Consider the following 27,681-nt stretch of genomic DNA (forward strand, 5'->3'; position numbering starts at 1 on the left):
TAGATTTATTGTTAACTTCCAATATAGAAATGTTTGAGAGGGTGGAAGTTTGGGAAAAACTAGGTCCAAGTAATCATTGCTTGATGTTTTGCTGCATATGGAAATCAGGAATAATGATATTTTGATTCAAAAATTTGAAGGAAACAAATTTTGAAGGGATGCAACAAAAATTGTATGTTGTGAATTGGGCAGCTGAGTTATTTGGAGATGCTCAGCAAATGTGGAAAATTTTTAAATCAAAATTTGTCAACATTCAAAACAAATATATTCTTGACAGAAAGAAAAAGGGAGCTGCAAGTGAAAAACCAGGTTGGCTCTCAGAGGGTATGACAAATAAAATTAAACAAAAGCATTATAAGTGTAAGAAATTTAAATTGACTGGTATTATAGAAGATTTAGAAGATTAGTAAAGTTGGTCAAACAGGAAATTAGGACATTCAAAAGGATGTATGAAAACATTTGGCTGTAAACATAAAAATTAACAGTAAGGATTTTCTAAAAGTATATTAGGGGTAAACAAAATGTTAGGATGAGGAGAGAACCCTTGAGGGATGACAAAGGAAGACTTGTACATGATGATTATGAAATGGATAGGTTTTTAAATTCTTTTTCTTCAGTTTCTACTAATGAAGACTTAAGTAGTATTCCTCATCTTGAACAATTGAAAGATGAAAACAAAGTTGAACAAGACAATTCCTTAAATTCTGAGCTTGTTAAAATAATATTGGGAAGTTTAAAGAATGATAAGGCTTCTAGGCCAAATAATATTTTAAAGGAGGTGAAAGATTGGATATATGACCACTTACAACAGTTTTTGCAAGTCCTTGAATAGTGGATAGGTATCAAGAGATATGAAATTTGCTAAGTCACTCCTGTCTTCAATGGAGGTAATAGAAGTTGCCCTAGTAATTATAGGCTTATTAGTTTCACATCAGTTGTGGGAAAAGTTTTGGAAAGTCTGATAAAAGGTACTTTGCAAAGTTGTTTAATGAAGTTTAGAATTTTATTGGATAGTCATTGTGGTTTCTTTAAGGGAAAATATTGCTTTATAAATCTTTTGACATGCTTTGAAAATGTTACTGCATATGTAGATAAGGGTAAAGGTGTTTATTTGATGTAGCTGATTTTTAGAAAGCATTTGAAAAAGTTCTACTTAAAAGGCTTGTGAAGAAACTTATCTCAGTAGGTGTGGAAGATAAATTAACTCATTGGATATAGAATAGTGGCTTGATGGAAGAAAGCAACAGGTTGTTATAAATGGAGATCAGTCAAACTGAATTGATGTTATTTGTGGTGTACCTCAGGGTTCAATCTTGGGACCATAGCTCTTTTTGATTTACATTAATGACATTAATGAAGGAATGGTCAATAAATTACTTAAATTTGCTGATGATATCAAGGTCTTCAGCGATGCTGGCTGTGAGCATACTGTTATTGGTTCACAGCAGGGTTTAGATCACTTAGTAAGTTTAACAGATAAATGGCAGGTGGGTTTTAATTATGATACATGCAATATTTTGAATGTGGGTTATTATAATATGAATTATACATATAATTTGGATGGGAATAACAGTGCCATGAAAGAAAAGTATCTTGGTGTAATGGTTGATCAGTCCCTTAAACATCCAAGCAGTGTGCTGTTACAAGAGGTATAGCAAATTGGATTTTAGGTTGTATCCACAGAAATATGGAATAAAAGTCTGTAGAGATTATAATTTAATTTTATAGGTTACTGGTTAGGCCACATATAGAGTATTGTGTTTAGTCTTGGGTTCTTTACTTCAGGAAAGACATTTAATTGTTGGAAAGCATTCATGGGAAAGTTACTAAAATGGTATCTGGATGTTCAGTTTTAATAATTAATAAATATAGTAAGTAATAAGAATTACCTCTGCATAACATTATTATGTGTTATTTTGAATACTATTTAATTTTAAAAATCTAAGTTAATTGAATAATTGTGTCCTTATCACAAGATAAGAAAAAAATACTTTTAAAGAAGGAATTATTCAACATTAAGACCTATGAAATAATTGAAAGTTTTCTTGCAAGTAATTCTGTGTTATTGTTTTTTACATTAGAAGTTGAATTACTCAACTAAATGTCAATATTAGTATATATATATATATATATATATATATATATACATATATGAAAGGCTGTTAAAATTTATTTTACAATGAATAAAATATTCAGTATTTTTATATTTGTCCAGTTGATCCTCCTGGAACTCTAAGTTATTTTGTGTGTGTGTGTGTGTGTCAAATGACATACGTGTATATACTTTTGCAAGATTAAATTTTATATTAGGCTTAAGAAAACGTTATACAATATTTAAATTAGTAAATGTGGGTAAGAGCAAATTTTAGATATTTTTTTCAATTAATGAGCTTCTGCTTACATGATAAATTGAAGTTTATACATCTGCAGTTATGTATGATGTAGTAAAATTCTAACATTTTTTAAATATTTTAATCAGGCAGTATGGTGCTTGAAAATGAGTTCTTTGACTGAACAAGTTTATGTAGATGATCTTGAAACAGATGAAGAAGGAATTGCAGAAATGTTAATGGATGAAAATTCAATAGCACAAATTGCTCGCCCAGGGACTTCACTTAAAACTTCTGGTCGACCTCAAGGAACTAGTCAGTCTGTGAGGTAACAATCTACATTTGACTTCAGAAGTCTAAAGTATGTCTGTCTTCAGAAGATATCATAATTGATGCTTTTATTCATGTAAAATGTATATGGAGAAGACTGAATGACATTGAACCTTTGGGTACATGATATGGCTTTAGTAAAGAATAAAGCATAGAACAATTTCTTTTTGTTAAAACAGGTTCAGGTAAAAAAAATTCTCTCCTTTAGTGAGTTCTTTTGTAAATTTGCATTTCTAGTGATATTCTTCTGTTTGTTAAAAAAGATTTTCAGTACTTTCAAAAGTATGTTTGAAGTAAAATAATGTACATTTACAAATTAATCCACTATTCATTTAGTTGTTATTTAACCAACTTATGTATAATTTGTCTATTCTTATTGATATTAGCTTTGTTGTGATTTTTAATATAAACGTTTTTTTTCTTATTGTGGAAAGACCAGTCACACAATCTGGGAGACCACTCACTGGTGTTTTGAGACCAGGATCTCATACTGGACGGCCTGGAACAGTTGAGCAAGCAGTGAGAACTCCTCGAACTTCTCGTACTGCAAGACCTGTAACAAGCTCTTCTGGCAGATATGTTAGACTGGGCACTGTAAGCTATATTTCTAATGAAAAGTGAATACTGTAAAATATGTAACTTTTAAAATCATTATGATGTTCATGATAAGTATGTTGAGAAATATTTGTATTTTTGATGTAGGTGATAGTTTGTAAATCATTTTCACTTACACTACAACTCAACATTATAAGATATATGTGTACTTACATTCACTCACAAGATTAGCCATTCCCAATCAGTACTGCCCTGCGTGTGAAAACATTTTCTTCATGCATGCCAAAGGCCTTCCACTTCTCCCTGTTAGAATTGCAAGATTCCAACATATCTCATGCATCACATCCTCACCAGTAGGAGTATGATATGCTCCCATGATGCACATGTCTCCCTCTCTACTCGTCTATCAAACTTTTCACTTCTCATTTGGCAGCATTTGAGTTTGAATGTGCTTTTTTATTATATGTTAGTGTTTTTATTAGTTAATTCTAATTGCTTTATTTCTGTATTCAACTTTGATGAACATTTTGAATGCAATGAATTTGAAAGTTAATGTTACTACTTCAGGGATTACACTAGCAGCCAGTATTATTTCTCAGGTTTCAGTTGTGGGTGACCTTACAATGGATTTGTTTGACTTTGTATGTAAAGAGATCAAACATTATGTGGGACATCCTTTGTCCCCAGACATTGTCCAAGCTCTTCGTGAGCAGCGTCTGATGAGGACTTTGATCTTCTTTTTACACCATCAGAATTTGCTGTCCTTTCAACCCTAGGAATCTCCTGGCCTTAATTCAGTTTTTATGTATTTTATGTTTTAAGTTTTGGATATTTCATCTATTTCACCTATTTCTTATTCACTATATTTTTCTTTATTACATGAACTCTCTTTCCAACTCTTTTTTTTTTCCTTCTCCCCTAATAATCATGTTCATGCTGATCAATTTGCCTTGCTATTAAGAAAGGGTATTCACATACTGTGCTTTCGAAGGACTTCTGATCAGTTCACCATTTCTTACTGTTGTGCAGACTATCCATTTTTAGTTTATTTATTACTTTTTTGGAGGCAGCTTCCAAAACAAATTTAAATCTTACCCATGCTGAGTATTCTCGGTTGCATCTTACTGTTACCAACCTTTCACAATACCTTTCTTCCATACATCACCTATCTGTGGCTCTTAACAGAATTCTTGAGGGGTTATCTGCAGATACCCTAGCTCTCCTCTTTTCCACTTTAGTTCAAACATTGATTGGCACGTTGCTGTTTTTTCTGCTTTTAGATTTTTGCCATTTTACAAATGCATCTCTTCAGAGTTGGGGTTATAGGTCACTTATCAGGAAACTTCAGGTCATTGGTATGTGGATAAAAGTGCTTTGCATGTCAGTTTTTTTTAACTTCCATTCATGCGTCAGGCATTGCACCACTTCCTTCTTCTTGGATGTCTTTGCAATGGGCCTCAACACCAAGTTAAATCTCTTTTTCTTTTTTATCATGCTCATCATCCACAGACACTGGCAGTATATGTTTACAGCCATGGCTGGTCACACAAGTATCTTTATGTCTACCTACTTATCCAAATATTTCATAGGGTGATTTATATTATCCATTCCACTCTTTGTGAAGTCCTCTTGATTGCTTCCCATTGACCAACTCAGCCTTATTTCCCAAAGTTACGATGATTGCTACCCCCATCCCTCTTCCACTTTTCTCCCTCTCTTCATTGTTGGATGTAGTTGAATTACCAAGTATGGTCTGTCATACCCTACATCCTTCTTGCCCCCCTGCTTTCCAATTTTCACCCTCATATCTTACACATTCCATAAATGGGTTAAGAGTATATGTGCATCACTTGAGAATGTCATGTTCCTATTGATGAGGTATGATGTATGATTATTTGCATGGGAGACTTATTGGAATTTTGCAATTCCAATATGGGGGGTAGCAGAAGGTGTAAGGCAAATGTTTGCATATAGAGGGCAGCACTGAATGGGAATAGCTAATATTGTAAAAAGGAGTAAGTGCTAAAAAAAACTGCACTATCAAATTATTGTAAACTTGTATATACAAAAAAGTAAATGGTAAACAAGTGTCGTGATGACAATGTTAAAGCATTAAATACAGAAAATTAATGCTGTTAAAAACTTAAATAGCGTGTTAGAAATACTAATTGTAACTTGATATGATTAGAATGTGTAAAAACTTATTTTATGTTCTGTTTCACTTCATTAGAAACATAAAATTAGATAATTTAAAAAGAAAAAACTGTTTTGTTCAGTATTTAATTGTTTCTTTCAAAGCAATTAAGGTGTGAAAAATTGAACAATTTTTGTCAAAAAATGTTTTTGTTTTGCAATATTTAACTGAGATTTACAAACATAAGTCCAAATCAAGTGTTTACCTTTTCTCACAGGCTTCTATGTTGTCACAACCTGATGGACCCTTTATCAATCTACCAAGACTTAATATTTCTAAATATTCTGCAAACCCCAGCCTTGCCAAAGCCTTGTTTGAATACATTTACTATCACGAGAATGATGCTAGACATGTAAGTTTGCTTTCACATAAAATTAACTATTTATATGTAGATTTTTATAAATGCCTATTACTAGATAGTCAATTTACAGTCTTAATATCCAGCACAAGTTGACAAAATTGGTTGGTTTGAGAGTTTAAACACTCCTCATCAGATGGTTAAATGTTTAGTTTAAGGTTTAAATACTAATACAAGTTAGGTAACTGATCAACTAAAAAATTAAATATCTATCATCATTTAGCCAATTCAGTAGTTAATGATTTGAGACATTTCATAATGTTGTTAATGGGAATGGTGTCATACAGTGTGTATGTGCTGGCGTTTGGTAATACATGCAACTCCTTCATTTTTAGGCTTTAGATCTTGCAGCACAAGCTACTCAGGCATGTCAATACCAAGACTGGTGGTGGAAACTACAATTAGGGAAGTGTTATTACAGGTCAGTTAGGATTTATATATGTGACTAGAGTATTCGAATGACATGATTCACTGTACATTCTGTAAGTTTACAGAGATTTGTCATGTAGGTTATGAAATATGCATTATTATTCAATAATTGTAGTTTTATTGAGTTGCAAAGGTATTGAATACAAAATATTTAAGTGTAGAGACTCTTAACTTGTAAGAATTACAAATTCATGAACTTACCATCAAATCTTGTAAAGCTTGTATGTACAATAAATTTTTATAAACTTTATTGTAATAGAGTTAAAATTGGATTTTATTGTGAACTTTACAAGTAGGTCATGTCATTAATATTTTGTAAAATTATAGGATATAAACTAGTTGAAATTTCACCATGCAGGTTTGGAATGTATAGAGATGCTGAAAGACAGTTTAAGTCAGCTGTGAGACAGCAAGAAAATGTGGACAGTTATCTTTGGCTAGGAAAGGTAAAGTGAAATTTTTAACATGAAGAGAAAACTATTCTTTCTTATACTGACCGACTGTATTTTTGTGAAAGAATCAATGTTATGTTGGTGAGAGTAAACATTAGTTACATGCTCCTAAAACAAGAGAAAGATTAGTAGAATATCTTATTTTTGTAACATCAATAGTTTTGATACAATTACATATGGCATGTAGCTTAAACTCTTTAGAGACAGGCTTAGTCAATTTGACCAGTTTTGTAACCACAAAACTATATAGATCTATAACTCTGCATGTTCTCAGTGTTTCTTCTTGAAATTTGGCAAGCTTTTAGTAAACATTACAGGTATTTTCACTGAAAATTTGTCTGAGAAACACATTTGAAACTTATTTAGGAGATTTTAGAAATTACGCAAAGGAAATTTGAGATTTTTCAGATGGAGAGAAGTATTTATCATGTTAATATGAAAATTACTATGCACTCAGAGCAGTCAACACTTTGACTCTGTATATTCCCTGAGAAATTTTTAGTGGAAATACTTCAATAAAAATTCTGATTTTTTTTGTCCATAAATGACTCTTAATGATTGCAAAATTTCCGTAAATAAACAAAACATATTAGAAGTTATTCTTTGGAAACCATAAAGGTCAGTTTGGGTCATGAATTCAGCTGATTCAACAGAGCCTGCAGTGAAAGAGTTGATAGATGTAATTAGAAAATTAATGCAGAATGGTTTTAAGGTAAATATTGTATTTTGTTGGAAACTTATCTTTCTTGATAAAAATCTATTCTTTACCTTAACAACTGATTTTTGCATACATGAAAATGAATTATTTACAAAGATGTATTTTTATCTTTTAGCATTGTTATTTTAGTTATATTTTAATGAATAAATAAAAATACACTGTAAGTATGTAAAAATAAAATTGGAATTTTTCTGATGCTATTATCACATTTTCTTGTTGTAACCAAATTTTCTGTATTATTTTAAATCCTATGATTTCAGATATTTGATGTTGATACTATATTAGCAGCTCTGTGCTTGGAACTCTGTTTTTGTTATCATTTGCCTATGGATTCTTGAAAGTTGGAGACTGAATTTCACTGTGAATTTTACTTAAATCCATAAATGTTGAATAGGCTGTTTTATAAAATAATGAACCAGAATAAGTTTTAAAAGATCTTTTTTAAATATTTACAGTTTTGATTCAACAATATTTCATGTTAAAGTATCCAAACTATTAAAAAAAACATTAGTATCATTAATAATTCGCTAGTTTCCTATCATCTCCACCATTGAAGTGGTGAATGGTAAGTATGAGAGCTTATTATGCTAATAAAGAAGTTACTGTATTCTCAGTGGACACATAGTAGATAGACCATTGTGCTAGTTTCTGCTTAACAACAAACAAGTCCATCATCATCAGTGTGTTTTTCTTGGATGGTATTGTGTTAATAAATATTGGTAAGAAACTGAAGTAACTTGCATTCACCAGAAATTAATTATTGAGTATAACACTATATGGATAGTTTGCAAAATTTTATATTCCTGCCATAGCAATAACTATGTTTTTGTGCTAATTTTGTTATGGATTAGTACAGAATTATTTGAAGACCTCAAAATTATAATTTATCATTTAAATGTTATTTGTGATTATACTGAAAGATCATAATATTCAGACACACTTCTCAACTGAGAGTGTTGTGTTGATTAAGTTTATTACAGTTACTAAATTTCAGTGTAGGACTACATGACATTTTCTGATTTTTACAGTGTTCACAGGAAATCATATGTAGCTTGTTTTTATCTAGGTTTATATCCGATTAGACCAACCTCTAGCAGCCCTTGATGTTTATAAGCATTCGTTAGAAAACTTTCCAGGTGAAACATGTCTTCTTACCAGTATTGCTCGGATATATGAGGTATATCATTTATATGTATGATTAAACGGAATACAGTGTTAAAATCATTGCACAATAAATAGTTATTAAAACAGGGACTTGCCCTTAAAAGACTGGATATGTGTCAGTGTTCTATAACAGTAAATGAATCAGTATTAACAGAACTTGTGTCGCAAACAACTCATGTTATAGATTAGAGTAACACTAGGTTGGTAAATCAGGTAGAATTTAAAATTAATTGAATATCAAAGAAACTATTGAAATTGAAAAAAAACAAAAATACTGTACTAAAAAAGGAAGCTGGTGCAGGTATAGATATAATAAAGTACTGGACATATGTTTCGTAAGTCTGGGTAGTTTAAGCGTGGATGGTGTTACAGGAATTTAAATAATTATGTGGATATGAATGTGATGCCACAGAACACCAAAATTTGTTTAAAGTATTTTTGGGGCAAGTCCTTGTTTTAACAACTCATTTTTTTTATGTAATTATATTAATGTTGAATTACTTTTAATTGTATAATTGTGTTTTACATATGCATTGTCTTAAATTATTTAAAATATTATAGTATTTAAAGTTTCCTTTGTAATTTTATTGGCTATGTTGGAGTATTTTTTAATTTATTGTGATGCTTAACTGTTGTAATATGAACATGTCTTCTACACAGTAGGTATACAAACTTGTACTGAATCTTATGTCATAACTTTTGAAATCAATTTGTAATGTGACTGTATTATTTCATGGAGCATAATTTTATGAAACATGCCCATTGGTAAATATAATATCATAATTACATTATTTTGTATTTTTCTCTCCAATGAATATATTCATTTCTCACCATATGATAAAGTATTTAGCACATAAAAAGCAAGTAATTACTCTATATACAGTATGCCTGATTACAAGTAATATAATATATCCTGTAACAAACAGAGAAAAATTCTTTATACATCCTGTGTTTGTTCTATTATGGGGAAGGTGTGGCAGGCCTGGCTCAGTGGTTAACATGCTGAGACAGTGAATTCCAAGGATACATGGCATACATCCCATTTTAATAAAATAAAGCTCTGCACTTTAGGGTTGTGGGTGCACTATAAGAGTGATGGTCCAACCTCACTATTTGGTCAGACAAGAGTAGCTCAAAAATGGTTTGTGGAACTGTTGACTAGATTTTATCACAGCTACAGTAATTATAATCACAAGTGTTTTCTCAGCCCAAACGAGCCGTTTTTGCATATAAATTTCTCAACAAGTGGGTTTCTCGTCATCACTGATTAATCACAAGTGTGTGCATGAAAGTATTTGAATGATAAATTACTTTTTTCTTTATATCTCTGTATAAATGTATACATACATACTAGAAAGACATTTGTAGGTTATATTAAAACAATTTTTAATATGAAAATTATCAAACTATGTAACAAACTACATATGGAATGGTACATACTAGAATTACATTTTACAATTGGTTTATATTATGTGGGTAGTGTAGTGCCACTGAAATGTGGTCACTTTATGAGATGGTATGTAACAGTTGTTTCTGATAACAAATATTCATAGGCTCAGATCATAAGGGTGTACTCAGATTGGGGATTTAGAATATTTTATATGGGAATATTCTTTATACTTGATGGTACTGGAAAACAAAATAAAATGAATCAATATGGAGCACAAAAAACATTTAGAAAGACACCATCAATACCTTGTATTCCATCCATTATAAACAAAGTTTGATGTTTTGTAACATGTGAGAATCTATGAACATAAAGTTCAGTGGCATAAGCCGTGAATTTGAAATGAAGCAACAACATGCAACATAACAAGAAGGATCTCTGTCTGTAAATGAAGTTATCAGGGTATGTGTTCATCAAAATAAGATTTTCAGTAATACCTCCTGTTCAGCTGTCATGTACTCAAGCACTTGTAGAATGAAAAGAGTATTCTTACTATTCTATATGAAAACATACTGGTTAAGTTTCAAGTTGCTTGATGCAGCACCTGTAGATTTCTTTGTGACTTAGCAGTTGAAATAGGCAGAAGGGAACCATCATTTTCATGCACTAGGTGGAGTATGTAAAGCTCACAATGTAGAATGATGTGCTTTAGGTATGACACCTTTTTGTTAGAAACATGTTTTCGTGGGAACTGCATATACATTGCTTTTGCCAAGATACATGGTTACCAAAGAGAGAGATAATGACCAGATGTGATTTATGAACTTTAATAACTTGGTTACATTCCAAAATTGTCTAAACATAACATACACAACATTTGTATATTAAAGCTCACAATTTCTGATTGTATTTTTAACATCACTTTCATTGATCAGCATTGAATATTATTATGTCAGTGATGTTTTTTTAGTGTTAAATGCTGATGCCATTCCACAGTTTTACAGTACAGCTCCAAATATAGTTGAGATTCCAAATCTTTCATTGGTATTTCATTCAAAGTTAGCTAATCAAATATTATATTTGAAACAAATGTATTCAAAGAGTTTTTACAAAAGTTTGTGACAAGAAACTTTTTTTGCTGTATAATAGTGTATAAATAGTTTCCTGTTAATCCTGTCAAATGACATCATTACTCCTTCTCTTTTATATCAAGGCTTTGAATGACATGAATCTTGCTGTAAAGTATTACAAGGATGTTCTCCAGTATGATGCTATAAATGTAGAAGCAATAGCCTGCATAGCAACTCATCATTTTTATTCTGATCAACCAGAACTAGCTCTCAGATTCTATAGGTAATTTATTGTCTTTGAATGTTTCAGGTAACAAATACCCTTTTTGAAGCATATTTTTTCCCTTATTATATTTTCGATTTAAAGCTGTATTCACCTAATAATTTCTAGTAGCTGTACGTAAATAATTTCATTTAGAAAAGAAAGATACATATAGAAAGTCAGAGATTTTCTGCAAGTTTTTGCCTCTGGTCATTCTAACTATCATTGTTGGTATTATATTTGAATAAGTGCACTTATTACTTACTATAGGTGACTAGGTGGTAAATTTAGTCACAAAAAGAAACGATTCATGACAACAATAATAAGTTATATATTTTAGATATTATGGAGGTTAAAAAATAAATGATGTGTGGAGAAATCTTAGTAAAGTTTCATGAGGAGAATTTATCAACATTAAAAATGAAAGAGAAAAAAATACTTCAGCAGAATTATTCAAACAATTAAGTGAACATGAAACAAGAAAAAAACTAGATAATAGTTTAATAAAAACAACCAAAAGATGGCCACCACAAGTTTGACAAGAAGAAGTTTTTTTGACATATTTTGTTTTTGAGATTAAGCTTATAAATATGCACTTGTACTCGTGGAATGAATTGTATTGTATATTTTAATTTTTTAGAGCAACAGTTCTTAATGTTAACTCTTCTATTCAAAGGTTTATTTTTCTACATGTAAATGCTAGAAACAACAAAAAATATTTTTGTTTGTTTTCTATATTAGAAGGCTACTACTGATGGGAATATACAATACAGAACTGTATAACAACTTAGGCTTGTGTTGTTTTTATGCCCAGCAGTATGATATGGCTTTAACCTGCTTCGAAAGAGCTGTCAGTCTTGGAACTGATGATAACCTTGCTGATGTGTGGTACAACATTGGTCACATTGCTGTTGTAAGTATAGTAAATGAACTGTGAGTCTTAGAAATTATGGTAACCAATGTTTGTCAAATTGCTGTACTAGGTGTTATTAGTGAGCAGTCAGTCATGGAAATCATGATAATTTGGCTGACAGTGTTGGTGAGATTGTTTTTCTAAGTATAATAAGTGAGCTTTTGGTACTGACAAGGGCATGAAACTGGCTAACAAAAATTGATTAATGTAATTTTTTGCAGAAACAAGAATAAGAAAACTAAGTCATATATATGGTGTATAATAGTATTTAGCTGTAGTATTATATAAACATATGAACAATCATCCACAGCAAATATGTGTTTCTTACTATAATGCCTATTTTAAGTGTTACAATGAAATACAACAGATTAAGTGCTTTACAAATATTTGTTGTATTAAAAATGCAGCTTACACTCCTGAATAAATGAACATGTCAGAAGAGCTTGTTATAGGTATTGCTTAGTTAGTTGTTACATTTTCTGCAACATGCTAGAAAAGGTAAAAAATGTGTTACTTAATTAACAGCTAAATTTTCTTGCAACAGGGGATAGGAGACAAGAATTTAGCATCTCAGTGCTTTAAATTAGCCTTAGTTATCAACAATGACCATGCTGAGTCTTACAACAACCTTGGGGTTATTGAGATAGCCAAGGGAAATATTGACCAGGTAAGTTTACCATATCTATATTTGGGACTCACTTTTCCTTTCTTGTTTTGAAAAGAAAAAGACTAAATGCTGTATTAGTTGTATAATATCCATAGCATTTACTTTTACTTAGAAATAAACAATCAAATATATGTTGACTTTCTTGTATGCCATGAAAATGTAGCAGGTATACAACAATTTATTAAATGTACATCAGATGGATGGTGTATATTTTGTTTCTTTAACTTCCATGTCATACAGGTATTGGTAGACATTAAAATTCTGTCTAATTAAAAATAATTCTGATAATTAAAGAGAGTGGTGCATCAGAGCTGGGTAATTTAATTGATTTCCTATTAACAGGAATCATACTAACTAGTTTAACATAAGCTTATAAACCAGATGAAATTATGGTTAAAAATTTGACTTCACATATGTTGATCTAAGCATTTCTTAACCAAGTCGTACTTATGACAGGCAATGAATGGATCTTGTCAAACTTACAGATGCTCATCAGATACATACAATCCACAAATGTTGTCACCATGCATACCTGTGCAACAAATATTGAGCTAGCTGCACCTGTGTACAATGTACAAAGCACATACTGCCTATTGTGCTTAACAAGCAGTGTGTATATGTATTGTGTATACAGATCAAGCAGTGTGTGTTTTAGATGGTTCATAGCCTTTGCCAAGGCTGTCACAACTAAGGTACCTAACTTGAAACTTGATTGTGCTATCTCCAAGAATACATGCCAGTGAGTGACAAAGTTGTTTGCCACTCTGTTGGGATATCACAGTAGAAAAGCAAACAAAGCAAAATTCCTTGGTAGATTGCTAGAACTCTAGATAACAATATCATCAAGAGATTTATTTATGTGATTTAAAGATAAGAATGGGTTATCATTGTCAAAGAGGTTATATAATGTTAGCCATAACACTTGACCCTTGGGTACACCAACTTTGAAGTTGAAGGGACTAAATTTCATATTGTTGATGTTAATTTTAACTGTTTTGTTGGGAAGAAAGTTTGAAATCCAGCATACAGTATGGGTGAGTGTGTTATTATCGATTACACTATGTAGCAAAATTTTCACTTTTTCTTGTGCCTGGGCAGAAAGTGTTATTTCCCAATTGCTTATGCTTAAAGTAAATGGAAGAGACCTATTTTTCTCCTTAAACTTTGCTTTTGTGACCTGGGAGCATATAACAAAAACATGATGGGAAACTGTATTTGGGGGCTGATACATGAAAGTGATTTACACTACAGTCTCAAATCTCAAAAAACTAATCACTTCTAAACATTTTTGTTCATTTTTGTGTAACTTTAGTATAAATACATGTAAATCTTGATTCATATGTTGTTTCATTTAGATCTTATGTAAATGAAAATGTGTAAATTTGCTCGTTTTTACATAGAAAATAGGTTAATTTCTAAATTTCATTATCCAGGTCACAAAAGCAAAGTTTGAAAAGAATAATGGCCATTTTTTGTACTTTTGCAACATAAGCAATTAAGAAATAATACATACTATCCAGGAACAAAATTTGTGTTACATAACATTATTTTATAATTGTGTCATACTGAATCAAAAGCTTTTTGGATGTCTAGAAAAGTAGCTTCAGTTGTATGCTTTCTGTTGAAACCTTGATGGTTGGTTTCAGTAAGTTTAATGAGTTAGTCAGTGGTTTGTTTATGTTTTTTTTATCAGAGTTAGTTCTGTGTGTTGTTAATAATGTTTGTTTCTAGGTAAGCATTTCATGATTAATTTCTTCATCAACTTACAGAGGTTCTTTTAGCAAGCTAATGAGTCTATAGCTCTTGAGATTACTTGTGTTATTATTTTACTTGGGGTTAACCTTAATAATAATAGCTGATTTCCAGATAATAATAATAAATTAAAATTATTACTAATTTTGTTATTATTTCTTTGGATAGATTTTTCAGGATTAAATTATTAATTCTATCCTTACCCTGGGGATTTGCATTTTATTTTCTTAAGGTTATATTTTGATTTTTGCTAAAGCTGTATGTGGATGGGTATACAGATTGTTAAAACCAGATATTTGTGATAGAGAAACTGTGAAGTTCAGTGAAAAGAGTGATAATTATTAAAAATGAGTTGGTTTACATTCTAAACAGTAATAGTAAATGAATCCTGATGAGTAATAAAACTGAATTGGGTTTATGTAATCCCATGCTTGTTATTGCTGGTGCACAAAAATATAGTTAATAAAAAGGAAAAAGAAAAAAGTTACATAAATTAATTTACTTTAATCCTAAAATAATTTCAATTGCTGAGGATTTACAACAAAATAAGTTGAGATATGTTAATATCTTTAGTATCCTTTCAATTTACGTAATATCCACTATCTAATTCAATGTTTTTTATAACCTCTCAGGAACAGATTCAGATTGCCTCACAGGTGTATTATAATCAACAAATATTTTCCCATCATTTCTATTATAATTAAAATCAAAACATCTGTGTGGAATTTGAATCATCAGGTGAAACCAAATAAAAGTACTGAAATTTTGGAATTCTGATTATGGGGATGGATCTCGTGGATCTACCCCTGCCTCCACTATAGAGTACATTGTGCAATGAGCTATAGGATTGGCCCATAAAAATACATGTTTTTGGGACCTAGGGGGCTCACTTAAAAAAGTTAAGCATGAGCCCTAGTCTATGAATAGTTGAGCCCTTAGATGAGGATATTAGGCTTATGTATGCTCTGTTGGTGAGCAAGAGGTTAATGTAAACACTTTAAATGTTGATTAATCTCTGTTTTAAGCTTATTTATACACTTAATAGAAGATTATACTAAAGAGTTTACAAACAATTCTAACTATATCTATAAGCATAAGCTCAGTTCATTTGGAAAGTGGAATACAGTAGTTATAAAAATTTAACTTATCATATCCAACATGCATATTTAACATTCCTGAATGCTCACTATTTCATGGTTGTGAATTCTCAACTGGCCATTGAGTATCCAAGGAAGTACAAGGTCATTTTTAACTAAGAGAACCAAAAAATAACATTGGTTTGGTAAATTAACATAAATAAAAAACCCTGTATGCCAAATCAAACAAAGAATACGTAAATTTCAAAAATCCCTCACAATTACCATAACAGTTTAAGTTAGCAAGCTTGTAAAGAAACAAGCCAACATACAAGTTAACAGATTCTGTACTTAATAAGATAAGCAACCTTTCAAAGATCTCTATAACAGTATATTGTTGAGAAATATAAATGATAAAACACTTGCCGTGATTGAGAGACATGCTTTTTGTTCCAAGTTAAGAACCATGAAAGTCAGACAGTTATTTTCATTGTTAATACTTTAGTGTTTTGAAATGAAACATCTTACAAACTACAATATACCTCGTGCATTAAAAGAAAGCTGACTTTCTCGTTACTCTTCATCGTTGTAGAATGTTTTTACATTTTCATCTGTTCATGGAAACCAAACCTTAGTTAAACTTGAGGTTTTCTAGATATAAAGATTACTGTTAGTTTACATTGTGAAGCTTGGAGCATTTGGTGTTGCAAAAATGAAAATATTCTGTATATCTTCCAGATACTTTAGACATTTGCAATCAAAATAATGTAGAAATTGTATGATAAAGTACAATTGTAGATTAAATTGGTTTGTATAAGTTGGTATTTTAGGTAGAACTTCATTTATCTTTCATATATTGCTGTAGTGTATGGCATCCATTTTGAAAGGATCTGTTGTGTAATATCCTTTGCTGGCAGAGCTGATGATGACTGGATGTTTTGTTGATATAACATACAAGTATAGGATAATAACTGATTATTGGTGTATTGTTTAATTATCACCAGGTTTGTATCTCATGAAAAATCAGTGGGCATCATTTTTATAGAAATCATTGTTTGAAGAGTTAATTTAAACAATTTTTATATTTCATAGGCTCGAGCATACTTTCAAGCTGCAGCTAACCTTGCACCTCACCTGTTTGAGCCTTTTTACAATCATGCATTACTTGCAGAACAGGTAAGTTAAATAAAAACAGTAAATTTAAAATATTGTAACAGAGTTTTATTTTGAATATTAAAAGTACAGAATGCTCTGGACATTTTTCCTGAATACTTAGAAAAATTGATGGTTTAAAACATGAGTTGATTTTGTACACAATGAAATAAATTGTGAATAATGAATGGTTTATTTTAAGATAATGAAGTATGGGGTTGATATTGTTATTGTTAACTGTATAATTCAGGCAAGCAAAGCATTGGTGAAAAATAACACACCTTCTTTTCCATCGTTATCAATACATTTTATTGTTTTGTTTCTTAAGTACAGAAGAAATAACAGGAAAAAAAGAAACCTTATTATAAACAAAAATGAATTTGTGTTGTATTTTTAATCCAAGACCTATCACACACCTGGCGAGTACTTTACCAACTAAGCTAAAGAGATAACCTCTTAGTACTTGCTAGTAAGGAATTTTTGCAAGGTAATACCTCCTCAGACAGAAAGCTGTCTTTTCCCTTGAGTCTTCCTCAGAAATTTGCATGCCACTAGTCTTTAGGTAACTTCCATCTAAACTCATGAGATTTCTCGTGATTTATATAACTGCATAATGGTGTTTTTATGCAACAAAATAATGAGATTTTTAGGGATTTTAATTTCATTCTTTTTTTTTTTCTTCAAACTGTGAACACTAGTTTATTTACCACATTCTACTTCTTGTGTGAGTGACTGATTTCTTTACACAGGTTGTTTAATAAAATTGCTTATGGAGACACATTCCTGGGGGATCACATGGTGGCCATTGTGGAGAGTATAGGTACTTCAGCTCCAGTAGCTCCATCAGATGTTCATTCCTCTTGTTTGTGGGATGAACGAGGAGGACAAATTTGACTGTTCCTTCACGTGTTTAGGGTTTGGGGACTTCTCTTCCTTTTGAAGAGAATTTTAAACTGTCACATTCTTCAGTCTTGATTTATCAGGTATTCACTGTTTTTCTTTCTTTCCTCTGTGTTCTTCTGCTTGTTCTCTACTTTTTAATTCTAACTGTAACTTGTATCATTGGATCTTCTTTCAACATTCTTATATTTAAGATTGCTCTTACTTTTGGGGGTTATTTGGCATTGGTTTTGCCTTCCAGCACCCAATACTCTGTTTTTCTCTGGTCTTTTTTACCACACTTCTTTACCTCATCTCTCTACACTTTGCATCTGAAGCACACCACTGTACTCCAGAGTATTTTGAAGGTGATTCTCATTCCCTTCACTTCTCTATTGTGACTGTTCTCTTTATCTTTCCTGCTCACTCACCTGCTTATTTCTGGAGATTTTTGTATAGGGATATTCTAGTATTCCAAGTTTGACTTCTTTCTTTCTTCAAGCCCTTCTCCTAGCCCCTTTCTTTACCTTGAAGTTTGGAAGTATTTCTGATTTAGATGAATCATATGCTGAGGCAGCCTGTCATCAGTCCTTGTTTTCATAAGTTGTTCCCACATTTTCTCCAACTCTACCTTCCAATATTGTACCTCTTCTTCATACTCTGTTCTCTGTCTTTATGATCCCCATCTTCTTTTCTGTTGAGCACCAGTTCTTTTGAGCTTGTTGGTGATGTTTCCATTATGTCTGGTTCAATGAGTGCCTGGCTGTCATAGTTTGAGCTCCTGTAGTCACACTTTTCTATCCTCACAGGGATTTTTTTCTACTTTTTACTCATGGACTTTCTCTACACTTCTCTTGCTCTCATCCTTTCAGTCCTCTTCTTGATTGCTTTCCTTCTTCTGCATCTGTCTCTGTCCAACATCTTTTTGAGGTTGTGTTTGTCACCAATTCTTCCTATTTCTCACTCCTAATCAATACCTTGTTTACCAAGGGGTTAATTTCAACTCATTCTCAGCTGAGATCAACCTTCTATCCTCTGCTTGTGAACATTGGATCTTGTCGTAATTAGGATTTATGCTTAACATACTCATTCTGCATGTGAAGTTTTGTGTTTGGTGATCATGGCTTCGTAGGGACTGCTCATTACTTTTGGTCACATGCACATGTACTCTTGAGTTTATTCTTGCTAAGTCAATGGGACACTTCATGAGTTTCATTGAGTTCAGTGTTTCTCTTTTCCCTTCCTCCATTCTCATATTTGTATGAGTGGCTGGACCAATCTGTCACCATTGGTGTTTCACTACCTCTACCTAATCTGGAATTATAACTCTTCACCTATGCTTCTCCCTTTTGTTGGAGAGCATCCTTAAATATCCCTTTTTACACTCAGCACATGGATCCAGATTGAGCACTTTCTCCATTTTTGCATTCTTGAACTTTTTGTACACCTTTGAACATGATACTACTATCACCACTTCTAGTGGATCATTTTATTATGTTCCATTCTAACAACTCCTTAGTTTTCATATCTTAACTATAATGGAGTTATATGACCCAGAATTCTTCGCTTGTAAACTCTGAACCTTCTTTCTTGCACCAATTCTCAATACATTGTTTTCATCATCTACTATATGCTGGATACTGTGACTGTGCTGCTCTTGATCAGACCACATTCTGCCTGCGGTACCTCATCTCTGTTTTGACTTGGGGTTCTCACTTGAGGTCACTACTAATTGTTACCTAACCAACCCTCCAATTTTCAGGATCATCTGTTCTCCCTCCCTAGCCTTTGCTATCATTGCCTTTTGTTTTTTCAGCATATATTTTGGGTCCTGGATGTGACTAGAGATACTCCTTGTCATTTCTCCTTAGTGAGTTCTGTTCCAGTTGAGCTAAAGGGTTAATCTACACCCCACCCCCTAGCACTTGCTTGTGAGATATTTTTTAACTGTTCAAATTGCTACATTTATATGTGAAACTTTTATAAAAGTTAATTATTTTGTATGAGTCAAATCAGCATTAGACTGAACTAGATACTACTATGAATATATGCTTCAGCTTAAGTGAAAAAAATCACTCCCCATTAACAGTTATTTTTTAAATAAACATGTGGATGATATAACAAAACCAACCTCTCTATACATTGAGGAAGGGCATTAATACAAAAGTTGATTAATGTATTTTTGTTTTACCCAGAATTACTACCTTTGTATATGAATATATTTCAGAAAATTTGTATAATATATGTGTATATATCTATTTATATATAAAATATATAAATATTTAGTAATCAGGGTTGAAGCTTAGAACATGTGTGGTGTAAGAGCTTTGTTCTGTTGTAGTAACACAATTCTGCAGATACATTAGCTTATATATAAACCTTAGTATTTCAGTTATTTAAAATAATTTGGACAAGTTGTATTTATGCAACATTTAATTTGTTCATTGAGGCCAAATGTTTTTGGAAAATTTTAGTCTGGAGGAATCATAAATTTCATAGAACACAGTCCATAACATATATACTGAATATTAAATGGAAACTTGACAGTTGTCAACAAAAGGAGAACAAGAGAAAAATAAAGTTACTACAACTTGCAATGTGGCAGAAAGGAGAAAAAAAAAAGAGAAATATACTTCCAAAAGATATTGATGTGATCTACAAATTGATTACTGTTTTATTGACATACAATGACAAAATATTACTCTTGTCTACAGGTTGATCACTGCTTTACTGATATGTGGTGAGTAAGGATCATAAGATTTAAATAATTTATGTGTGATTAAAATAAAAGTATGAAATGTTATACACAAATCATAAATTATTCACCTTTTCACCTTGTTTACTTTTCTTTTCTTAGACGGGAGACTTGCAAACCTCTTACCTTGTAGTGCAGAAAGCATTAGATATTTTTCCTGAAAATATGGACTCACAAGAGCTTTTAAACAAAGTGAAGAAATTGTTTGCTGCATTGTGAAATCAGATAGAAATTTTATGGAGGGTATCCACACCAAATTTTATGAATTTTTACACTAGTCATGTGTGTTATCTCACAAACTGTGATATATTTGGATTCACTGCTAACAACCATTTTTACAGATGTAGAATTACAAAAACATGTATGTATATTTAGGTTTTAGGATGTACATAGGCCTTATGAAAGATGAATTTTTTGGTTGCAAAGTACACATTTGATTGAAATTGAAAGTAATATCAAGGTGTTGTTTTATTCCTGAAGTCTGTTGTTTTCATGTATGTTTAAACATACAAGTAATTCTGTAATATTGATCGATTTTGCAGAATATAAATTATCTTTCAAGATACAATTATGTTTCACTTTCTCAAGATATAATGAAATACTGTTTCAATTCATGCTAGAAATACCACGTTTTACTCATCTCTTTAAGAGTACATTGTGAAAATCATTTATTTCCTCTGCATTATGATTGTACAGAATTAATCACGTTTTATGTTTCCAGAGCCATATTTCTAATCTAGTGAAGGATATGCTTCAATCTTTATGATACAATTATTATAAAAGGTGAGAAATGGGGTTAAATTTTTCCCGATATGCATTACATAAACTCTTTCAGTTCCAAATATAACAAAAATATTCTGTTTGATTTTATAAGTTATTGTCAGATTATGCTAAAAGAACAGAAAAAAAACACACCAATTTTGTAATCCCTCAATTACTGTGATCTGTGATTGAGAAAAATCTTTGTTAAATTATTGAGACACATGTTTTGGCTTTACCTTAATCCTTTTGATGCATCACTCTTTAGACAATATTTATCATAAAAGCTGTCAGTTTTGCCAGGAAAAATGAAAGTCAGAATTTTGAAAATTTATTTCAAAAGTAAAGGACTCAAGAAAATTGATGTAATTTTTTGGAAAAAAGTAAAAAAATGAGTAAAAAATTTTGCTTATTCTGCTGAAATTGACAGGAGTCAACTGTTAAATGTGTTTACCTTCCCAACACTACAGTAATTGACAATTGTATCTCAGAACGACTGGTATGAGTATTGACACTTTTATTGATAAGAAGAGAACATTTCGACCTTCCTAGGTCATCTTCAGGTTGATGTCAATCTCAATCAACTGATTTGGTATCAATTCAGTTGTGCTAATATCTCATTTGGTGCATTGTTCTTCACATCTGTATGCTTTCTTGGTGTGCTAAATTTCAAAACATGGGATGATATAAAGAGCAGATTTTTCTGGGCACATGTTGCAGAAATAAGAAGTTTGTTTAAGTTTGCATGAACATTTTCTCTTCTTTTGACATTTTGCTGGTAGTTCCGTTTGTGCTTTTTATGCTTGAAGGAGGATAGAAAATGTATTTCAACTAATTTGGTTGATAATATTGAGCTTTTTCATGACAACTTTCTTTTTCTTGGACACTTTTTTTTTTTTGGGTGGGGTATCAGTTTCTTATCAGAGTTCTGAATGTTGTACGTATATGACTATTCCCTAATGCTACTTCAATTACAGAATGCCATAATGTCGGGTACCATTTTTTTTATTTTTTGTTGAAAGGGTAGGTAGAACAAAGCTGGTCAAATTTATCTATTCCACCCATGTATTGGTTATATACAACTTGAATTTATTTATAGATTTTTTTGCCTTTCTTGCTGTTAACTTCAACAATTGAGGTCCCTTTGTTAGTTACTGGGGAAATCATATTTACTTTTCCATTATCTTGCCACAAACAAGCTATAAAAATTTTCTTGTTGTTTATCCATATAACTGGCTTGCCCCCTTTCTTCATTTTGATACTTTTCATTTCTGGAGGCAGCCCTTTTCGATTTGCATGAACTGTACCACATTTTCCTATTTGCTGGATTCTGAGGTATTCATAAAGTGTGACACTTGATTAAAAGGACAATATGTCCTTTATTTTCAAATCCATTAAGTAGTTTTTGAACTACTTTGTACCCTAATCCTTCATTTTGCATACGTTGCAGATCTTTTCCTGTATAAACATCAAATTTCAGTAGAAACCCAGTGCAAGAGTTGGATAAAGACCAAACATTTATTCCCCATTTTGATGAGGGTTTGGATGGTAAATATTGCTTGAAGAGAGTCTTCCCTTGAATTTGTTGTCATTATAAGACTGGGTGTGCAACTCACCAACAGTGTCAAGTATGAGTCCTTTTTTATGCAATCTATCACCCATGTTAGATGTTTCATTATTGCAAAAATGTAAGAATTAACAAATACTGATCCCTTCACTTTGCAAACACCAATCCAGGTAAGAAAAAACATTTCTTGAAAGTAAGGTTGAAGAGTGGGCTTATGTACTAATTCCATAGATATTTATAAAGCTATGAAAGCTTTCATATCATTTTCTGTAACATCAGTCCAAACATTTTTATCTTGATATCCCAGAGAAAGGATCATTCCCACTTGTGAAGTTTTGGGCATATCTGTTTGTTTTCTGGACAGTAATTTCATAAATAGAATTAGGAGAAAAAAATTTGAAAGCATTCATATGGGCTGAGATTTTCAAAACTAAAAATTTCATGCTTTACAATAAAATCAATTATTCCTGCAACAGATTTTTCACTCAACTTCTCTTTGTTTGTAAGTTTTTCCCAAACATTTTGTTTCAGATTATCTGTAGTACTTTCAGAAATCATAATATCAGTATATCAGGATATCTTGGATAAGTGAAGAAGTATCAGTATCATCTTCAAAAATGGAGTCTTCTTCATCTTGGAAAAGCAAAGCCTCAGTGAGTATTTTTCCGTTGTGCCCATGCTATTGAAAATAAGCTAGAAATAAAAGAGAGCAAGTTAGAATTTGACAAAACAATTAGAGGAAAATTGAAAAAAACCCATTAATGATCAGAAACGTAAGAATTTATTATAATCATGAAAAAATAATTGTAATGAATGGAACACTAACATAATAATTCATAAAAGAACAAAAGGACACCATTAGAAAAAAAAAAAGAAGAAAAATGGTGAAAATAAACTCACAAGGTAACATGATGTGTTACTACTTCAGCACCTGCACAGCAACTAATTGTAACATGCATACTAATGATGGTGTCTAACTCACAACAGTTGACAGGAAATGGTATCACATGAGATGCTTTACATTAAGTGACTGTTGTAGGTTACTACAATGAAGGGACAAATTTCTTTTTCTTCGTGGACTTTTGTCGACCTATGCACTTAAAAGGAAGAAAAAATTTTGGTGACTTTAGATGCAAAATACAGCAAAAGGGTTAATGATAAATTAAGCCCTGAACACTTCTTTTGAGGCTTAATATGATTGTTGGTTTAATTAATAAAATATCAATTTCTAGTAACTATTACACCTAAGTTACTGAGTTTTCTGGTTATAAATTACTACCTTGAAAGTTGTTAACTGAAGTGGTTATAAAAATGATAGATGTATGACTTAAGGAAATTTCCTCAAGGGGTGCATAACCCCCCTACATATTATAAATATCTTTTGTACAATTGTAATCCTAATCACAACTATAAAGAATATCTAAATAATTACTAGTTATTTAAATTCTTATTCTCATCCTCAACTTCTTTTTCAAACTCTTCACTATGTTCTTAATCTATTCTTATCCTTTATCTATTATGCTTCCAAGTGAACTCTGTCATCACCTCTTTTATATTCTGCATTTTCATTCTTTTGTTCTGTACTTATGTTACCACATTTAAACCTTATTCATGTTTCAGTATATTTTTCATATTCCCTTTCTGTCAAATATTTTGTGAGACCAGTTTTCTTTTCTTTTATAATTTTTATAATGGATACAGTTTGTTGTATGTTCAACTCTTCTCCCGTATGTTGTATTTCTCCTTATTTTGGAATTGTTTTTCATCGTATATTTCTCTTGCCTATATCTGCTGTATTCCTAATAACTTTCCAGCTTCTTTCCAATGCACTTTTCATCCTCAATCCTCACTTTATTTTTGTTGTTCTTCATTTATTTATTATCTCTATCAGACAATTTTTTTGTGGGGAGCCACCATTGCCTCTTCATTTTTATTACTTCCAAGACATGTCAAAGTTAACTGCATCTCCATTCTACATTCAGTTTTCTTTTTTTGTATTACCAAGTAATTTGTGGTGTATAACAGAATTAGTCACTATTAATACTAGAAACAAAAGCTGTTTGATGAATGTCGTTACGTTTTTGTATTCCCAGTGTACTATTTTATTTTTGCAGTGTACGTAAATGATTACTACAAACTGAAAACATGGATGCAGAGAACTTTGTTTTGTTACCTTTACAGAAAGTTGGCTTTGCTGCAGTTGCTCTTACATATATGTTTATATTGCTGGAAGTACCCCGTACTATCAGTCTGCTTCTGTTCTTTCTAGTATCTGCAAAACAGTACTACCAATTTGATAGTATACACTGTTCCTGTTGTTATACATATGATTACCATTCCAGTTGGTCAGCTATTAAGCAGGCCACAAATTTTTTGAAAAATTTACAATTCAATTAACCAGTACATCCCAAAGTCAATTTCTCTATAGAAATGATAACTACTAAAATATTTGTTCTTATGGGGCTACTTCTCTGAGGCATATTTACTGAAAATCAGCATATTTTTGGAAGTAATTGGATGGTTTATGCAGTAAGTGACAAAATTACTTTGTGTGACTACTGCTGCTGTTGTCGTTCTGGATGCCCATTTAGGAATGGTGGTACGGTGGAACCTGTAAGGACATTTTTAGAGTGACCTTTCAACATGATAGGATAATAATGGGATAGTTATTTGAGAATATAAGATCAGAATCAAATATGGCCCTAACGTGGAGTGAGAAGAGGTGTGGCAGATAGCATTGGAAGGAATGTGAGATAGATCCACTTAACTTGAAACCACAGCCTCCCAAACCAGCTTTACTTTCTCAAAGGGAAGCAAATGGACAGTCAGTGCTTAATGTCAAAATGCTTGACCTTTCTTACAGCTACCAGTTTTATTGTTGAGAAGTGCAGCAAGCTTAATTGTTAGTGAAATTGCCTGAAAAGGCTATATGGCACTGAGGGGAAAAATATATACATATATATTATTCAAAGTTTATGTTTTTGAGAAAGAAGAAAGTAACCTTGAGAATTTTTTTGAAGACAAATAGTTCTTTGAAAACACTTTAAGACTGTTCACTTAAGACAAAACAAAAGTTTGATGTTGACATTAAGATTTTTTTATAAAGGTTTGACACATACTAACTTTTTAAAGTGTAGAAATATTTAATGAACAATTTGTATTGCATATATTGAACACAGGGTTTTACATAATATCTAAGTTTTATTTTATACATAAATTAGAGGTACATATCCTTAATCCAACTGGAAACAAACCTAAATAATTGAACTGTGTCAAAACACTTTACGGTCAACATTAACCTTGCTAGCTCTCTTCTGGCAAATAATAAATAAAATAAAGAGAAAATGCTTTGTGAAGAAAAAGAATCGGAATGTCATACTGAAAAAAGAAAAGTACAGATATATAAAGCTTAATCAAGATGAACATTTGAACATGAAAATGTACATGAATCAATATGCTAATCAATCAATACTTGAAGAAGATGACCACAAATGTGCATAAAAATGTTTTCGCGAAATACTAAAAATAGGAAAGTTATACTCCATGCATATACACTGCTGGCCAAAATTTTAAGGCCAATGAACGCAAAGAAAAAATACACATTTTGCGTTGTTAGACTCAACCACTTATTTGAGTAGAGCTTCGAAAGATGAAAATAAGAAAAAGGAAAATAAAAAACCTTTTTAGCATTTAATATAGAAAATGTAAACACTATGAAATTAGCCTAAATACTAGCTGGTCAAAAGTTTAAGACCGTATCAAAAAGAAGTCCTAAACAGGGTAGGAAATGCCCCACAAGAGGTCTCAGTGGTGAGTTGCACGGCCGTCATTGCAAATAACTCCAAACATTCGCTTTGGCATGGTTGATATAAGCGTTTGCAGAAGGCTGGTTGGAATGTTATTCCAAGTGGTGAGGATGGATTCACGAACATCATGCACTGTTTGGAATTGACGTCCTTTTCTACATACTTTCCTTGCCATCCACCCTCAAACATTTTCAATGGGGTTCAGTTCTGGCGAACACGCTTGACTGTCCAAAAGGATCACGTTATTTGCCATGAAAAAGTCCTTTGTCCTGCAGGCATTGTGGATTGCAGCTTTGTCCTGCTGAAAGATCCAGTTATTTCCCAACAAGTGAGGGCCTTCAGTCAATAAGGATGCTCTTTCCAACATGCCAATGTAGCCAGCTGCTGTTTGACACCTCTGTATAACCTGAAGCTCCATTGTTCCATGGAAGGAGAAAGCACCCCAGATCATAATGGAACCTCCTCCACTGAGTCGTGAAGAAAATCTCTCTTGGTGTGATATCCTTATCGTGTCAGTAACGTTGAAAGCCATCTGGACCGTCCAGGTTAAATTTTTTTCTCATCAGAGAACAAAACCTTCCTCCACTTTTCTACGTCCCATGTTTGGTGCTTCTCAGCAAAGTTTAACCAAGCTGTTTCGTGTCCTTTGAAGACGTTTACGGTTTTTAAAGCCTTTCTCTCGTAGATGCCATCTTATTGTTCTTGAGCTGCTTTTTGCGTTCGTAAGGACCTTAATCTGGTTCGACGATCGGCTGGTGTCTTACCGGACAACCTGTCGAATCCTCCTGCTCAATGCTGGCGAAATTTTCTTGGGCTGACCACTGGAAATTCTCGTTCCGTATCCCTCAGGGTCTTTTAAGAAATTTCCAACAGCAGTTTTACTACATCCAATCTCGCCAGTGATGGCACGTTGAGAGAGACCTTGCTTTTGCAGCTCGACAATTCTGCCACATTCAAACTCTTTCAACTTTTTAACCTTTGCCATGTTTTCACCCAATGTAACACAGGAGATTTCAGTGGGAGATGTTGACTACCATAATGCTTGAACATAAATGAGTAAATTTCGTTACATGTTAACCGATTGACGCTTTGTTTCAGTATGGTCT

At 32.0% G+C, this 27,681-nt stretch overlaps 1 protein-coding gene across 1 annotated transcript in view; it reads left to right on the plus strand.

The window, feature by feature from the left end:
* The window catches only part of BBS8 (tetratricopeptide repeat protein 8), a 31,311-nt gene extending 10,300 nt beyond the window's left edge, over positions 1 to 21,011 (plus strand). Inside the window, exons 2-12 of the mRNA XM_076455653.1 lie at positions 2,480 to 2,658; positions 3,095 to 3,254; positions 5,627 to 5,761; positions 6,103 to 6,188; positions 6,555 to 6,642; positions 8,433 to 8,543; positions 11,131 to 11,270; positions 11,991 to 12,162; positions 12,707 to 12,829; positions 16,750 to 16,833; positions 20,546 to 21,011. Coding sequence (XP_076311768.1) covers positions 2,480 to 2,658; positions 3,095 to 3,254; positions 5,627 to 5,761; positions 6,103 to 6,188; positions 6,555 to 6,642; positions 8,433 to 8,543; positions 11,131 to 11,270; positions 11,991 to 12,162; positions 12,707 to 12,829; positions 16,750 to 16,833; positions 20,546 to 20,662 — 1,395 coding nt within the window. The 3' untranslated portion in view covers positions 20,663 to 21,011. The remainder of the gene's footprint in view (positions 1 to 2,479; positions 2,659 to 3,094; positions 3,255 to 5,626; positions 5,762 to 6,102; positions 6,189 to 6,554; positions 6,643 to 8,432; positions 8,544 to 11,130; positions 11,271 to 11,990; positions 12,163 to 12,706; positions 12,830 to 16,749; positions 16,834 to 20,545) is intronic.
* The last annotated feature ends 6,670 nt before the right edge of the window (positions 21,012 to 27,681 follow it).

Source organism: Tachypleus tridentatus, chromosome 9, assembly GCF_004210375.1.
Source record: "Tachypleus tridentatus isolate NWPU-2018 chromosome 9, ASM421037v1, whole genome shotgun sequence".
NCBI lineage: Eukaryota > Metazoa > Arthropoda > Merostomata > Xiphosura > Limulidae > Tachypleus > Tachypleus tridentatus.